Source organism: Monodelphis domestica, chromosome 5 (genome assembly GCF_027887165.1).
Source record: "Monodelphis domestica isolate mMonDom1 chromosome 5, mMonDom1.pri, whole genome shotgun sequence".
NCBI lineage: Eukaryota > Metazoa > Chordata > Mammalia > Didelphimorphia > Didelphidae > Monodelphis > Monodelphis domestica.
This window is the reverse complement of record NC_077231.1, coordinates 49,000,509-49,018,821: the sequence shown is the minus strand read 5'-3', so window position 1 is coordinate 49,018,821 and position 18,313 is coordinate 49,000,509. Positions and strand designations below refer to the sequence as shown.

Genomic DNA, 18,313 nt, shown 5'->3' with positions numbered 1-18,313 from the left:
ACACCCAGGAAAAACAACTTCCCAACACCAAGAAAAACAAGAAGACATTGACCCTAGATAATTTTAGGAGGAAAATCCAGACTACAGAGGAAATAGCAAAAGAAGACATATAAATAAATGCACCCAAAACTTCCCCAAAAATGGAAATTGGCCACAAGCTCTTAAAGAATTTAAATTGGAGCTTATTAGAAAGACAGAAGAATTTTGTCAAAAAAAGAGGGAAATAGTTCAAAAAGAAAATAACAGTTTAAAAGATAGGAACTCCCAATTGGAGAAATAGCTGGAAGCCATGAAAATCAGGATAGACCAAACCAAAAAGGAAAATCAAATGATTATAGCAGAAAACCAATCCTTAAAAGATCAGAATTGGGCAATTAGAAGTCAATCATCTTGCAAAACAGCAAGAATTAATAAAGCAAAATCAAAAGACTGACAAAATAAAAGAAAACAAAATATTTCACTTATAAGATGATAAAATAGATCATGGAGAGACAATTTGAGAATCATTGGTCTACCTTAAAACCCAGAAATAAACAGAAATCTTGGCATCATACTACAAATAATTATCCAAGAAAACTGCCCTAATGTTCTTGAACAAGGGGGCAAAATAGACATTAAAAGAGTTCAAAGAACACCCTCTACACTAAATCCTCAAAAGAAAACCCCCAGGAATTTAATTGCCAAATTCAAGTGCTTTCCAGCTAAGGAGACATTTTTATAAGAAGCCAAAAAAAGGACAATTCAGATATCAAGGAGCAGCAATCAGGATTACACAAGATCTAGAGGCTTCCACACTAAAGGACCGCAAGGCTTGGATATTCAGAAAGGCAAGAGAATTGGTTCTTCAACCAAGGATCCCCTTCAAAACTGACTATATATTTCCAGGGGAAAGTATGGACATTCAACAAAATAGAAGATTCCCAAGTATTTGTAAAGAAAAGACCAGAACTAAATGGAAAGTCTGATATCCAAACACAAAAATCAAGAGGCACATGAAAAGGTAAATAAGAAAGAGAGAGGAAAGGGAAAATTTTTTTATTTAAATGTTCTCTTTTAAAGGTTCAATAAGATCAAATTCTTTATATTAATATATGGAAAATGTTATTTATAACTCTCAAAAATTATATTCACTATTATAGTAATTAGAAGAATCATTCACAGGTAGAGATTGGGGCAATAAGTGGTCTAAGATGATATGCAAAAAAAAAGAAAAAGGGAGGGGGGATAGAAGATGGCACCAAGAGAAACTTGAAGGAATAAGATAAATAGGATAATGTATATCACACAAAGAGGCACATGGGAAGGAGAAGGGAAGAATACTATTATAAGAAGGCAAGGAAGAGAGTGCTAATATGTAATACTTAAAAATTACTCTCAGTAAAATCAATTCTGAGAGGGAAGAGCATCTAGATCCTTTGGGTTATTGAATTCTATCTTACCCTACAGGGAAAGTGCAAAGGTAAAACCAAGGGTGGGGAGGGTGGCAGACATTTCAAAAGGGAGGGAAAGAGAAGAGGGAGGGAGCTTAACAGAACCTAAAAAAAAGAATATGTTAACAAAAAAGGAGGGGGCAGAGAGGAAAGCATGATAAGGGTGGGGATTAGGGGGACTGATTAAGAGCAAACCACTGGTTTTAAAGGATATAACAAAAGAAAAAAAGGGCAGAACTAGGAGAGGATTTCAAAATGTTGGGGAATGAACAAGTGGCAAGTATAACTTTGAACATGAATGGGATGAACTCACCCATAAAACAAAAGCAAATAGCAGAGTGGATTAGAAAACAAAATACTACCATATTTTCTCTACAAGAAACACAAATGAGGCAGTAGACACTCACAGGGTTAGAATTAAATGTTGGAGCAAAACCTATTGGATCTCAACTCAGAAAAAGAAGGCAGGAGTTGCAATCATGATATCTGACAAAGTCAAAGTAAAAATAGATATGATTAAAAGAGATAGGGAAGGCAATTGCATCCTGATAAAAGGCAGTATAGACAATGAGGAAATAGCAGTATTCAGCATGTATGCACCAAATGGTATAGCATCCAGATTTCTAAAGGAGAAACTAGTGTAGTTGAAGGAGGAAATAGATAGTAAAACTATACTAGTGGAAGACCTGAAATTTCTTCTATCCAATCTAGATAAATCAAACCAAAAAATAAATAAGAAAGAGGTAAGAGGTGTAAATGAAATCTTAGAAAAATTAGAGTTAATAGAGATATGGAGAAAAATAAATAGGGACAAAAAGGAATACACTTTTTTCAGCATGCATATGGTACATTCACAAAGACTGATGAGGGCATAAAAACATGGCAAACAAGTGCAAAAAAATAGAAATAATAAATACAACTTTTTCAGATCATAATGCAATAAAAATAATAATTAGTAAGGGTACCTGGAGAGGCAGATCAAAAATTAATTGGAAATTAAATAATATGATTCTACAAAATTGATTAGTTAAAGAACAAATCATAGAAAGAATTAATAATTTCATTGAAGAAAACAACAATGTTGGGACATCCTTTAAAAATCTATGGGATGCAGTCAAAGCAGTACTCAGGGGGAAATTTATATCCTTGAGTTCATATATTAACAAATTAGGGAGGGCGGAGGTCAACAAATTGAACATACAAATCAAAAAACTTGAAAGTGAACAAATTAAAAATCCCCAGATGAAAACTAAATTAGAGAGCCTAAAAATGAAAGGAGAAATTAATAAAATTGAATGTGAAAGAACCACTGAATTAATAAATAAGACCAGAAGCTGGTACTTTGAAAAAAACAAACAAAATAGACAAAGTACTGGTCAATCTAATAAAAAAAGGGAAAGAAGAAAACCAAATTAACAGTATCAAAGATGAAAAGGGAGACCTCACCTCTAATGAAGAGGAAATTTAGGCAACCATTAAAAACTATTTTTCCCAATTATATGGCAATAAATATGGTAATCTAGGTGATATGGCTGACTATTTACAAAAATATAAGTTGCCTAGATTAACAGAGGAAGAAATAAAATACCTAAACAACCCCATATCAGAAAAAGAAATCAAACAAGCCATCAAAGAACTCCCTAAGAAAAAATCCCCAGGGCCTGATGGATTCACAAGTGAATTCTATCAAATATTCAAAGAACAACTAATACCAATATTATACAAACTATTTGACAGAATTAGCAAAGAAGGAGTTCTACCAAATTCCTTTTATGACACAAATATGATACTGATTCCAAAGCCAGGTAGGTGAAAAACAGAGAAAGAAAACCACAGACCAATATCCTTAATGAACACAGATGCAAAAATCTTAACTAGAATACTAGCAAAAAGACTCCAGCAAGTGATTACAAGAGTTATTCATTATGATCAAGTAGAATTTATATCAGGAATGCAAGGACGGTTCAATATTGGGAAAACTATCCAAATAACTGACCATATCGACAAGCAAACCAACAAAAATCACATGCTTATCTCAATAGATTCAGAAAAAGCCTTTGACAAACTACAGCACTCATTCCTATTGAAAACACCAGAAAATATAGCAATAGAAGGGCCTTTTCCAAAAATAATAAACAGTATATATCTAAAACCATCAGCAAACATCATCTGCAATGGGGATAAATTAGAAGCATTCCCAATAAGATCAGGAGTGAAACAAGCATGCCCACTATCACCTCTGTTGTATAACGTTGTACTAGAAACACAGCAGTAGCAATTAGATAAGAAAAAGAAATTGAAGGTATTAAAATTGGCAATAAGGAGATCAAGCTATCACTCTTTGTGGATGATATCATGGTCTACTTAAAGAATCCCAGAGAATCAACTAAAAAGCTAGTGGAAATAATCAACAACTTTAGCAAAGTTGTAGGATACAAAATAAACCCACATAAGTCATCAGCATTTCTATATATTTCCAACACATCTCAGCAGCAAGAATTAGAAAGAGAAATTCCATTTAATATTGCCCTAGACAATATAAAATACTTAGGAATCTATCTGCCAAGACAAACACAGGAACTATATGAACACAACTACACAACAATCTCCACACAATTAAAACTAGATCTAAATAATTGGGAAAACATTAATTGCTCATGGGTAGGATGAGCTAACATAATAAAAATGACAATCCTACCCAAACTTATTTATTTACTCAGTACCATACCCATCAAACTACCAAGAAAATTTTTTACTGATTTAGAAAAAACCATAACAAAGTTCATTTGGAAGAACAAAAAGTCTAGGATAGGATATCCAGGGAAATAATGAAAAAAAATGTGAATTAAGGAGGCCTTGCAGTCCCAGATCTCAAACTATACTATAAAGCAGTGGTCATCAAAACAATTTGGTACTGGCTAAGAGACAGAAAGGGGGATCAGTGGAATAGACTTGGGGTAAGTGACCTCAGCAAGACAGTCTATGCTAAACCCAAAGATCCCAGCTGTTGGAACAAAAAATCTACTATTTGACAAAAACTGTTGGGAAAATTGGAAGACAATATTGGAGAGATTGGGTTTCGATCAACATCAAACAGCCTATGCCAAGATAAATTCAGAATGGGTGAATGACTTGAATATAAAGATGGAAACTACAAGTAAATTAGGTGAACACAAAATAGTATACTTGTCAGATCTTTGGGAAAGGAAAGACTTTAAGACCAAGCAAGAATTAGAAAAAATTGCAAAATGTAAAATAATTTTATTACATTAATTTAGAAAGTTTTTGTACAAACAAAACCAATGAAACCAAATTAAGAAGGGAAACAACAAATTTGGGGGGGGGATCTTCATAACAAAAACCTCTGACAAAGGTCTAAATCCTCAAATTTATAAAGAACTAACTCAATTGTACAAAAATCAAGCCATTCTCCAACTGATAAATGGGCAAGGGACATGAAAAGGCAATTTTCAGATAAAGAAACTATTAATAAGCACATGAAAAAGTGTTCTAAATCTCTTATAATCAGAGAAATGCAAATCAAAACAACCCTGAGGTACCACCTCACACCCAGCAGATTAATGGCTAACATGTCAGTAAAGGAAAGTAATGAATGCTGGAGGGGATGTGGCAAAATTGGGACATTAATGCACTGCTGGTGGAGTTGTGAGTTGATCCAGCCATTCTGGAGGGCAATTTGGAACTATGCCCAAAGGGTGCTAAAAGTCTATCTGCCCTTTGATCCAGTCATAGCACTGCTGGGTTTGTACCCCAAAAAGGTAATAAGGAAAAAGACTTGTACAAGAATATTCATACCTGTGCTCTTTGTGGTGGCAAAAAAAATTGGAAAATGAAGGGATGCCCTCTAATTGGGGAATGTGGTATATGTTGGTAATGGAATACCATTGTGCTCAAAAGAATAATGAATTGGAGGAATTCCATGTGAACTAGAATGACCTCCAGGAATTGATGCAGAGTGAAAGGAGCAGAACCAGAAGAACCTTATACACAGAGACTGATACACTGTGATACAATAGTAGTAGCAATACAATGATCCAGAACAATTCTGAGGGATTTATGAGAAAGAACACTATTCACATCCAAATGAAGAACAGTAGGAGCAGAAACTCAGAAGAAAACATCTGCTTGATCACATGAGTTGAGGGGGATATGATTGGGGATGCAGACTCTAAATGATCACCCTAGTGCAAACATCAATATGGAAATAGGTTTTGATCAAAGACACATGTAAAACCCAGTGGAATTGCACATTCGCTACAGGAGGGGGTGGAGGGAGGAGAGGGAAAGAACATGACTCTTGTAACCAAGAAAAATATTCTAAATTGACTAATTAAATAAATTTTTCCAAAAAAAGGAGCTATTAGTCTAAGGTCCTATGGACATCTAAGGGAGGGTGATTGATCGTGTCTCTATGCAGAGATGCCAGTCTTGAAACTCATCAGAGTCTCATCTACTGGCAGCTCTCAGCACATTTACATTTCTCCACTTCCTCTTCTTTTTCAAACTCACAACAACATACATTTTTCTCTACTGGTTTTCCACATAGAGTGGGATTCTTCATTTTTCTCTGCTTGTGTTGATTCCTAGTCTCATTTTATACTTTCAAGAATGCCATAGTAAACGCAGCTATTCATAACTAATGCTCCAGGAGGGTGTTTCTTGCTTACTGCTTCAATATATGTGTTATACTGCATTTGTTTCCTTCGTTTTCACTCACTTGCAGATAGTTCAAACTATATCTCATTCATCTGTTCGTCCCAAATCTACATGCACCTTGAGTGGATTAGGACACTTCACATGGACTCTGTGATATACTACCAAGCCCTTCTCTATTTTATGTCCATCTCTGCTCCTTACCACCAGCCCTACCCATGCCCAAAAGCACTTTTTAGTACTCAGAAGGGAATTTAACTATTCCCAGAAGAGAGTGTATTGTGACATCAGCAGTCTGCTTTGCTCAAAATTGTGAACAACCCTAGCTCAGCACACACACACACACACACACACACACACACACACACACACACACACACATCCCATATAAGTGTGTTCTCTATGAGTTTTTCCTGGTAATGTGTTCTATATGTACACATCCTCTCTCACTGGTTATGTGGCAAACCTATGGGAGAATTCATAATACATGACTATGTCAGGAATCTTTTCTTGTCACTAAGTCTTTTGCCTTGAATTAATGTATCTTCTAGCTGGCTAGTGAAATCACTCACATTATTGAGGACTCATGAAGTATAGTAATGAGTGGATGCCAACCTAATGAGTTTCTTCATCCGGAGGAATCTTTTCTGTAGACTCCTGTAACAGGGAACATGGAACTACACTAAGATTTTCATTTCTCTCCCCTCTTTCTGAGAGCCCCATTCATATAACTAGAAGACAAGGAAAGAGGGCTCCTTTAATTTGTGTCTGTGTATGTCTGAGATGTATCTTGGACTCTTCCCATTTTTACCCCCTTCTAACTCACCTGCACTAATAATGATGGTGATAGCTGAAATTTATAGAACATTTTAAAGTATTTAAATCTGTTTACGAAAGGATTATCATAGCTTTTAGGCCTCACAATAATCCTATGTAATTATTGTGGGTATTATTATGCCTGTTTTATAGATGAGGAAGCTGTGACTCAAGGAGATATGATCTGCTAATACTTCTATATGGACTAAGCGTCACTGGTGGGATCTGAATTTAGAATTGCCTGACTCCAACTCCAGCATTTTAGTCATTAAAAACAACTCATTTCTCCTTTAAAAGTTATTTATTTATCTACAGAATGAAGAAAAAACCTCACAGTGTCCTAGACCTCGTGGAGTAGAAGACCCTGAGACCATAAGGTGCATACAACTTTAACCATGCCAAAATTCAGTTTATTGTTCAGTCAATATTGACAAAATAATAGGAATGACTCTATAAGAGGAGATAAGATGAAGATCTTTTTCTCTGGCCTTTCAATCACTCTTCAGATCCTTTTTCTAGTTGATCCCCTCTACTACATCAATGCATTCACTTTGAAAGAGTATTCAATTTGGGACAACTAGGTGGCTCAGTGGAGAGAGAGCCAGGCCTGGAGACAGAAGGGCATACTTAATATTGATTCTAAGACAGAAGGTAAAGATTAAAAAAAAAAAGATTCCATTTGGCTATGTCTTTACCAGAATGTCTAAAGGGACCATACAACATACACACACACACACACACACACAGACACATGCACACGCACATATATACATATATTACAGAGTTAGGGGGTTTCTATAACAATATACTATAGGTCTTCAATCAACAGATTAGAAGAGTGTTTTTATCAAAGTCTGCACATATATAAGAAAGAGTTCGATTTTTGTTTAAATTCCAAAATAGATGATTTCCCTCTCTGCTATGAAATTCAGGAAATCTCTCTCAAAGATTTGTTCTCATCACAATACTAGAGACCTTATCGTGTAAAAAGGAGCACTCACTTCATCCCATGTCTAAGACTCCTTACTTAACATAGAGCAATCTTAGAGTCGATATGTAAGGATTCAATTTTTAAAGCATCCATGAATGACTACAATCACTCTCACACTTCTCCTTCTAGGAAATTTTTCCTTCAATTTAAGGCTTGACAAAGTTTGTTTTCTGTTCTATCCGTATAAATGCACCTTTTCACCATGTAGGGGTCAGGAACTTTCCTTTGGGGTAGTCAGGGCTTCTTTGGAGGAAAGGGAAGGGGTTAGAAGAGAGAGAATGACTAAAAAAGTCAATGCAAAAACAAAAGTAGAACCTATTTGCAGAGCTGCCTATTCAAACCCTACATTAAGCACCAAGGGAGCGCAAAAGAATGATGGAGAACCACGCAGAGGCTTACAAAACATGGCACCTTGCCTTAGAGGAATGGGAACACAATGTTGAATATGTAGCATCTGGCACTTGGCCCATAACCCTCATTATTTTACAATTACTCCAGGATGTCAAGCATCAGTGTTGGCACTTATTGCCTCTATGGAGCTGGCTAATGTGTAAAAGCTCATGTCTGCTTCTAGAAAACTTAAAGCTAAGAGAACCCAGTTCTCATTTAACTCAGCATGACATTTTTTTTCTAACTAGTCAGCACAAAGGCACAAAAAAGAGTTATATGGGTACTTACTATTTATAACTCATGGCCACATCCACGAAATACTTTCTTCTCTGTCGATAGACGTTGTCCTTAAATCCCTTAAGCAAAGAAAGAGATTCATTTATTTAACAAAGTACAAGAAAATCAGCTATAGGAAGACTAAAAGGAAATAGTCAAAGTGTTACATAATGAGTGATCAATTCAAATTTCAGCATTGTGTTTTGATGGCTAACCATTGATTCAAAAATGGCAAAATTGAACTGCTAGTAAAATCTCCACAATTGGGACTCTGCTGATTTGGAACATGTGTTCAATCAAGCTGAAGTTGAGTTCCCCATAGTTTATAAAGAATGATTTATCTGAGAAACCAACCATGACTTCAGAGGCTTGATAAAGAAGCAAGCTTCCTGCCTCCTGGCGAAGAAGTGATGGACTAGAAGAGGTGTTGAACTAGACACTGCTAAAACTCCCGAGAGAAGCTTAAAGCAAACTAAAATGTAATTGGGACATGTTTAACAAAATAAATAAAAATACAACATAGATAATATTAGTTGGTGGTTTTTCTAAATCAATATATACCCTACAGGGATCCATTTCTCTTTGAGTTTCATACCACTGAACTAGAGGAACTAGAGACAGCATGAGACATAGAGACATTTTCAGACATGGCCAATACATTGAAGTATTTTGCTTGACTTGACATATTTGTTGCAAGTGAGCACTTCTGTTTGGAGAAGGGAATTAGTGGGAAATGATTGGGATACAAAAAATAATAATAACACCAATAAAATATTTAAAATATACAGAAGGAACAAAGAAACTCTAGAGGGAAAACAAACAGAACAACTTTGCTACTCCCTTGTTAAATTTAACATACTTTCTTTTAATTGCAAAAAGTTCATGGTTTCCCATACATCTGTCTTCTTCATTCTTTATGTATTGAAATGTTTATGTTTGCCGATTAAGCTCATAATAAAAAACAAATTTGATTTAAAAACGAGTAGCTGAGTTCATTGATGGCAAAAATAAGACTTCAAGAGAGAAAGGATGTTTCAACTACTTAAAGAGAATTGTTTTCAAGAATCTTCTAAGCTTTGGAAGCTCAGTTTACAAATAATTGATGTGTTCATTATAAACCATTTTTATATCTTCATAAAACTGGTCCCCTGGAGACTTCTTTGGGCAATTGTTAGCTTCATTTCAGTTACTTTTGTGGACTTGAAAATAAGACAGTATTTCTTTTTTTTAATAGTTTTTAAGTCACTCGTTCCCCCCAAATTAGTCAAAATGGAGGAGATTTTACTGCATTAAATGACCACAACTATAAATCCCAAGCACAAAAGATATCTTTCCCATCTTTAAGTCTTATGGAATTTGAAAATTTCATAAGTTCTGCCTCTTTGGTTGGCAATGAGACAGTTTCTGTTTTTCGTTAAATGCACTGTTTCTGAGAGTGCTTGGAAGACACTGACTTTTTTAAATCTAAATTTAGGGAATTTACCACCTGCACCTAGAGGGGGTTCTATTAGACTTCTGCAAGAAAGGACTCCTGAGAGGAAGAATCTCTCCTCTCTGTATGTGGCTCTCTGCTTTCCTTTTCTTGGGATGTTCTCAGCCACCCACAAATAAGGGAATTGTTTCTTCATGCTATGAGCAAAGTATAAGCAATATTTTTTCCAGATTTGCTTTTTCTCCTCCACAGTCCGGGCACCTGGAGCGATATTATGGAAGCCTCCACACAACTCTGAAAATGGAGACAGAGTAAGGATTGCTGTTGTAAGTAATGTATCTCCTCAGGAGTTCAAGCTAAGTGGAGGAAATAATTTCAAAAGGAAAAGAGACAGTAGGAAGATGTCTACACACCAAAATAGACTTGGGCTTATTCTGTTGTCAAGCCTCCCAACTTCACTAGAAAATGGTCCGTTGGCCCCAGAGAATTGGCCTAAAATCTTCACAAAATGAGCTTGGCAGGAAACTCAAGAACTATATACCCCATGGACTCCCTCTTTTGATGGTAAAAAGATAATGTCTTATTTACACTGTGACCACAATAAGATAAAGGCATACAAATCTGAAAGATGTTAGAACTCTGGTCGACACAGAGACTTATCTCTAAAGGACTGGCCATGAAGTCCATGCCCATCTTCTTGGCAGAGATGGTAACAGACCTGGGCAATTTTGACTTCGTATTGTTAAACTATATTTCTCGGTTACCAGAGAATGGTGTATAGGGGTAGAAGTAGAATGTTTATGTTGGCTGATTACGCTCATAATAAAAAACAAATTTGATTTTAAAAAGAGTAGCTGAGTCCATTGATGACAAAAACAAGATTTCAAGAGAGAATGTTTCAGCTACTTAAAGAGAACTGTTTTCAAGAATCTTCTAAGCTTTGGAAGCTCAGCTTACAAATAATTGATGTGCTCATTATAAACCATTTTATCTAGTCATAAAATTGGGAAGAGATCGTAATTTTTAATAAACAAAAGGAAAAACTAGTTTAGTCTTAAAGGTAGCATTTTGTAAACTCCCAGAGAAACAATCCATATAACAGAAGCAGGAGTAAAGATTTGAAGGTGCAATATGAGGCGTGTATTTTTGGACATGGCAGATGTGAGAATTTGTTTACCTTGGCTAGCCATATTTGCTACAAGAGTTTTGTTTTGCTGGAAGTTTTTTCCCCAAAAGTAATGAGAGAGGAGGAAGAGAAAATAAATATTTGTCAATTGAAATATTTTTTGAAAAACAAGCAGAGATCTTCCCTTCACTACAGGACGGTCAGAAGTTGTACAATTTTCAAAATTCATGGATAAAGTCAAGGTATTCCAGATGGTAAAGCTGAGTCTATTCTTTGGGCTAACCAGATTTTTCAAAGTGATGAATATCAGGGCAAAAGAAAAAGGCTCCTGCCCATGGATTACTCCACATCTGTTCCTTTTCTTTGAGAGGCATGACGCTATCCCAATGGCGTCCCACTCCTGTGGGGTTTCCAGAGAAATCTTGCACACTCTTTCAAAGCAGGCACCTGCATCATCCCAGAGTAGCTGAAAGAATGAATCACTAACCATTCCTCATTAAACAAGTATGGCAATTATCCAAAGGCTCTGTCTAGCTCCAGCAATCCAGACTGTCCTATGTGGCAACATGAGCTTCCTAACTAAAACTGGGAAGAAAGGACATTGAGCATCTACACTAGAAATTAGAGCACATGAAGTCGAAGCTGGGAAACAATTGGTCACAGTGTCAATATTTCAGTGTTATCCCCTCAAGCAAGAACTCCCACACTGGGTAAGCAACCTAGTATCCTCAACTGAACGTTGATAATACTTTGTTATTAAATATCAGTTCAACTGTTATATCATTCTATTAACTATGATGTAATGAGAAGAACAGTGGACTTGGAGTCAGAGAACCAGGGTTCAAATCCCAGCTTACTTACTTTCTATTATTATAACTTTTTTTTTAATAAAACCTTCACCTTCCATCTTGGAATTAATACTGTATATACTGGTTGCAAGGCAGAAGAGTGGTAAGGGCTAGGCAATGGGGGTTAAGTGACTTGCCCAGGGTCACACAGCTGGGAAGTGTCTGAGGCCACATTTGAACCTAAGACCTCCTGTCTCTAGGCCTGGCTCGCAATCCACTGAGCCACACAGCTGCCCCCTATTATTATAACTTTAGAGTGTTTCACCTCTTATGACACATGGAGGGTGCACAATGGATGGAGTGATGGACCTGGAGCCAGAAAGATCTGAATTCAAATCCAGCCTCAAATATGTGCTAGCTTTCTGGCCTTGGGCAAGTCACTTAACTTCTGCCTGATTCAGTTTCGTCTATAAAATAACACCTACCTCTGAAGGACTGATATGAGATTAAAATGAGATCATATGTGTAAAACACTTTATAAACCTTAAAGAAAAAAACTATGAAAATGCTAGCTATTGGTATTATTAGGCCACCTAGCTCTAAATCTCTGATCCTCTAAACTCTGTCCAATAAGACTTATCTCCCTAAATCTCACATTCTGAGTCTCGTGGTCAACCGGTTTCCCTCTGAGGACATCAAAGCCAGGTGTCCAAGGGGCAGTATCCCAATTATCCCTGTTCCTAGTCAGCCCAGCTTTGAGTTTGTCCATGCACAAGGGGGGAAAAGCATGCTATCTCCTTTTCTTTACTCATTAAATAATAATGCACCAAAATTAACTTTTGCACAAGGAACATTTGATCTATCTGTATAATAAATACATGTGGTGGGAGAAAAAACCCAACACCAAAACACATGATTGAGGTGGGGAATTGCTAACTACTTGCAATTATTTCTAGTGGTTGCACATCAAATAAGAGAAGGCCTCATAAGGTGGATATAATTAGGAGTAATGGGATGAAATTAAGCGAAGAGAAATTTAGGCTGGATACCAAAATAAAATTTCTTCACAGCAAGGTCAGTGATGTTGTAGTCATTCGGGGAAATGGCTGACCCCCTGCTATGGGTTGGACAATTTTCAAACTAGCCTAAGTGAAGCATTTGGGAATTTAAGGTTGGAAATAACTCCTTTGTGGCCTGAGAGATGGGTGAGGTGATGCAATAGATCACTTCCAGTTGTGGGAGCAAGCGTCTATGCTCTCCAAGATGCTTTCCAGTTGTTTTGTTAGCTAGTCTTTTCAATAGCTCCTCTGAAGTCCCAGCTGCATCTTAATTTTCACTTTGTATATATACAAAATTAATTAAGATGAAAATTAAGATGCATATATATATACATATGTGTATTTATGTGCATATATAAACTGTAAGCTCACAAGGTGAAAGGACTTATCCGAAATCACCAAGAAAATTAACAGCTGGTCTTTGCATTGCTCTAGGATAGGTTACCTTTTTAACAGTATTAATAATTAACAGTATTAATAGGACCACTGAGTTTGGACATCTTCCTGGATTCAAATTTGACCTCAGTCACTTAGTAGGTCTGTGACCCTGAACAGGTCACTTTACTTTGTTTGCCTCAGTTTCCTCATATGTAAAACAAGCTGGAGAAGGAAATGGTAAACCACTCCAATATCTCTGTCAAGAAACCCCCCCCCAAGGGTATAGACTCTAAACGATCACCCTAGTGCAAATATCAGTAATATGGAAATAGGTCTTGATCAATGAAAACCCAGTGGAGTTGCACATCAACTATGGAGGAGGTGGGGTGAGGGGAGGGGAAAAAACATGAATCTTGTAACCATGGAAAAATATTGTAAATTAATTAAATAAAATGTTTCAAAAGAAAAAAAAAAGAAAGAAACCCTCCCCCCAAAGGTATCACAGAGTAGGACATGACTGAAAACAACTACACCACCACCATAAACTGGGTTTAGAATTGGAAGGGACCTAGTATAATGTATTTGTTTGCACAGGATCAGATTTAGAACTGGAAGGGATCTAAAAGGTCACCAAACCAAGACCTCCATTTTACCAGTGAGTCAATTGAAGGCCAAAGAAATTGAGACACTTGAACAAGATCACACAAGAAAATCTTCTCTAGCTGGAAAGTGTTAAAGATTTTTTGAAAAATATATAATTAGTAAATTTAATAAACATTACTTAAGTTTAAAAAAAAAGATCACACAAGAAGGGTGAGAGGGGATAGCTAAGTTGCTCAGTGGATAGAGAGCCAGACCAGATAGGAGGTCCTGGGTTTAAATCTGCCTTCAGAAACTTCCTTGCTGTGTGACCCTGGGGAAGCCACTTAAGCCCCATTGCCTAGCTCCTACCACTCTTTGGCCTTAGAACCTTTATTTAGTATTGACTCTAAAACAGAAGGTATGGGGCTAAAGGGGTGGGGGGAGAAGAATTCAGTGACAGCCAAGATTCAAAGCCTAGTCTTGTCATTCCAAATTCAGTACACTTTCCACTGTGCCATCTTTCTTCCTTAGCCTAATCTCTCCCTTGGAAAGGCAGCAAGTGTACTGGACTTGGGATCAGATGACCTTGATTCGAATCCCAGCTCCATTGCCTCCTGCCCTTGGGACCCTGGGTAAGCCCCTTCATCCTTCCAGGCTTCTGATCCTCATCTATAAAATGAAAACGTTGGACTATCTGGCCTCTAAGGTCCTTTCTAGCTATGAATCATTAATGTAGGATTCTATAAACTCTTGACTCCAAATCCAGGGCTTTCCAATACATCAAGCCTCCATGCTTTAAAGTTTTCAAAGCATTTTTCTCTCAACAGTCCCATGAGGGAGATGGGCAAGCCAACTATCATTATTCCTGCTTTACAGATGAAGAAACTAAGGCTCAGGGACATTAAGTGATTTGTCCACAGTCATGTAGCTAGTAAGTGGCAAAGCTGGGATTTGAACACATGTTCTGGGTCCAAGCCCAGCTTTCTTTTCACTATGTGGCAAGGCCTCCTAAGCTATCTAGCTAAAGCTGACTTTCCCTGAAGAATTAATGAAAGGATTATCAAATGTTTCCCATGTTTTGTTTTGTTTTGTTCTAGCATGCAGGAATATTTATTTTATTCTATATTGCTTTATTTCAAAGTCACTAGATTGATCCTTCTGTTTCCAGGCTTGTTTCCCTCTCTTAGTGCTGCCAACATGATGCAGATTCCCAAAGCTTGTAAAAATTATTACACACTCAAAAAGTGGCACAAAGCATTAAGAAGGGCAAGGACTCCCCACATTCTCAGAGAAAACGGCAATATGATTAGAAGCAGAGCAGCTATGGTGATTAAAGCTAATTTTCCAGAAAAAAAAAGTTGTTATTCAGTCATTTTAGACTCTTCATGTTCCCATCTAGGGTTTTCTTGGCAAAGATATTGGAGTGGTCTGCCATTCCTTTTCCATCTCATTTTACAGAGGAGGAAATGGAGGCAAAGGGTTAAGTAAATGATTTGCCCAGGGGCACACAGCTACTAAGGGTTTTGTTTTCTTTTTCCAATTGGGTAGAGAAAAAGAGAAAAATAAATGTTCTTGTTGCAAAAAAAAAATCAAAATTTTTTAAAGATGTGTGTGATTAAATGGATTCTTTCTCCCACACTATTACACTACACTTCAGATGGAGTAGAAATTGACATCCAAGTTTCATGTTAAAGAAATGTTGATAATGAAATACAAAGAAAATAGTGGAAAATCACTGTGAAAGGTCCATATTATTTTAAAGACAATTTGTGTTGGAGTAGAGTAGGAAGCATGAAGAAGAACAGATTAGCCTGTTTCATCAAATTCTGTTCTAGAAATTTGTGCATTTCCATTGAGTCTAAAGCCTTACTTGACTATTAACAAAGAAGATGGTAGAGTATCATTCTTTCAGAATGTCTCCACAGGACAAGAGCCCTTGATCCTTTTTTGTGTCATGGATCCCTTTGGAAATCTTGGTAATGTCTAAAGAATCATCTTCAGAATCATATTTTTAAATGTATGAAATAAGATATAAAGAAAACAAATTATATTGAAATAAAGTTGCCAAAATACTTTTTAAAAACAAATCCATGCTCAGCTTCTCCCTAATGGTTAAGAATTCTTGATAGAGTATAATGTCTTCAGCTTCCCCAAAGTAAAATCCAATTTGGTTAATTATTATTCCAAAGGCCACCCTCTGAGACTAAATAAATTGGTTTGAATTAAGAAAGAAAATTATCACTCTTCAAAGATGATATGATGGTATACTTAGAAAATCCTATCAGCTGAAAAATTGGTGTAAATAATCAACAATTTTAGCAAAGTTGCAGGATATAAAATAACCTACATAAACCATCAGTATTTCTGTGTATTACCAACAAAGCATGGCAGCAAGAGAAAGAAAAGGAAATGCCATTTAAATTAACAGTATATAATATAAAATATTTGGAAGTCTACCTGCCAAAACAAACCCAGGAACTAAAGGAACTTAATTGCAAAACATTTTTTACACAAATAAAGTCAGATCTAAACAACTGGAAAAACATTAATTGTTCATGGATAGGCTGAGCAAATTCAATAAAAATGACAATTTTACCTAAGCTGATCTACTGATTCCATGTTATACCAGTCTAACTGCCCAAAAATTATTTTGTAGAGCTAGAAAAATTAATAATATAATTCATCTGGAAGAACAAAAGTTTAAGAATATCAAGGGAATCAATGGTAAAAAATGTGAAGGAAGGTGGCCTATGAGTACCAGATATCAAAATGCATTATAAAGCAGTAATCATGAAAACAAGCTGTTACTGGCTAAGAAATAAAGTAGAGGATCAGTGGAATAAATTAGGTACACAAAACCTACTAATAAATGACCATAGTAATTTAGTATTTGATAAATCAAAAGTTCCAACCTCTTAGAACAGTAATTGATTGTTTGACAAAAATTGTTGGGAAAATTAGAAAATGGTATGGCAGAGAGCAGAATTATCTACTTGTAGGATCTATGTACTATAAGAGAAAAATTTAGGACAATACAAGAGCCAGAGAGCATTATAAAATATAAAATGGTTCATTTTAATTATATTACATTTAAATTTTTGTACAAGCAAAACAAATACAAAGAAGATTAGAAGGAAACAAAAAGCTGGGAAAAATTTTTGTAGTAATTATCTTTGATAAAGGACTAATTTCTCAAATATATAGGATTATCTTCCTACAATAGATTTCAGGAATTTTGGAATATGCACTTCCTGTATTTAATCCTTTAAAAATAAATGAAATGCAATGTGACACAAAAGTGGAAACACTATTTTCCTCAAGCCAAGAATTCTTAATCCAGGTAGGTCAGTAGTTTTGGTATTGTATGTTTGCGTGAAAGCTAGAGAAATGGATTGATAGATAGAAGGATAAATGGATAGATAACTATTTCAATGTAAATAGTTTCATTTATAATCCTGTGTTTTTTATTTTGTTGTTTTTATTTATTTATTTATTTATTTTATTTTAAACTGTTATTCCAAAAACAGAATCCATAAGCTTCATCAGACTGTCAGAGGGGTCTAGGGTGCAAAAAAAAAAAAGTTAAGACCTTCCCTTCTCTAGCCTGACTATGGCAGGTTGAGACATTTTAGTCTAAAGAGCTTCTCTCAGTAACTTGACATAAATAGCTATATAGCATAAGCCCACAATAAAGTCTGACATGTAATAATCTCACTGGGATTTTTCCTCTTACTTACGGGGTGATCTGCATCCAATTCTGAGCCATACATAAGAACTCGGTGAGAACATTTGTCTAATTCAGCAATCTTCCGAGGAAACCACAGGACACCTTCCAGGTCTGTTAGAGTGTGAGATCAAAAATATTAGCTCATTCTTCCTATGAAATATGGACTAGAAAGAAAAAGCAAAAGATGCAGAAGTAGCCTTGCCTTCCTCCTCTGTCCAAATGTTCTCTGGTGGGTTCAGTGTCACAATGGTGGTTTGAAATTTCAGCAATTGAATGAGCTCATTAAATTCTTTCTTATTGCAGTCACAGTCCACAAAGATCTCTACCTCCGAATTTCTTCGCCTGGATTTCCTGGACTCAATGTGAACCATGTTCACATGCTTTTCCTATGGAAACATTAGAAAACATATTTCCATGCTTTTAGTCTTTTCATCATCAATATCCAGTGGTCAACAGGTTACTGCTCTCAATCAACACAAAACTACGGATAAACTTGGTTTTTTACACATAACAAAAATGACTTCTGGGTTGCACTTTTTGCTACACTTTAAAAATAATTTATTCTTAGCTTTCCTGATTAAAAAAAAAAGGAAAAAATTGTCTACAAGCTATGCTACTTGGTTACACTAAACAACACTACAGTTT

The 18,313-nt window shown here is 35.9% G+C and overlaps 1 protein-coding gene across 1 annotated transcript in view; it reads right to left on the bottom strand.

The window, feature by feature from the left end:
• TPH2 (tryptophan hydroxylase 2) overlaps positions 1-18,313 on the bottom strand; it is a 135,931-nt gene that overhangs the window by 106,367 nt on the left and 11,251 nt on the right. Inside the window, exons 3-5 of the mRNA XM_001363038.4 lie at positions 17,871-18,054; positions 17,679-17,779; positions 8,590-8,657 (exon numbers count right to left, since the gene is read on the bottom strand). Of these exons, the coding sequence (XP_001363075.1) occupies positions 8,590-8,657; positions 17,679-17,779; positions 17,871-18,054 (353 nt within the window). The remainder of the gene's footprint in view (positions 1-8,589; positions 8,658-17,678; positions 17,780-17,870; positions 18,055-18,313) is intronic.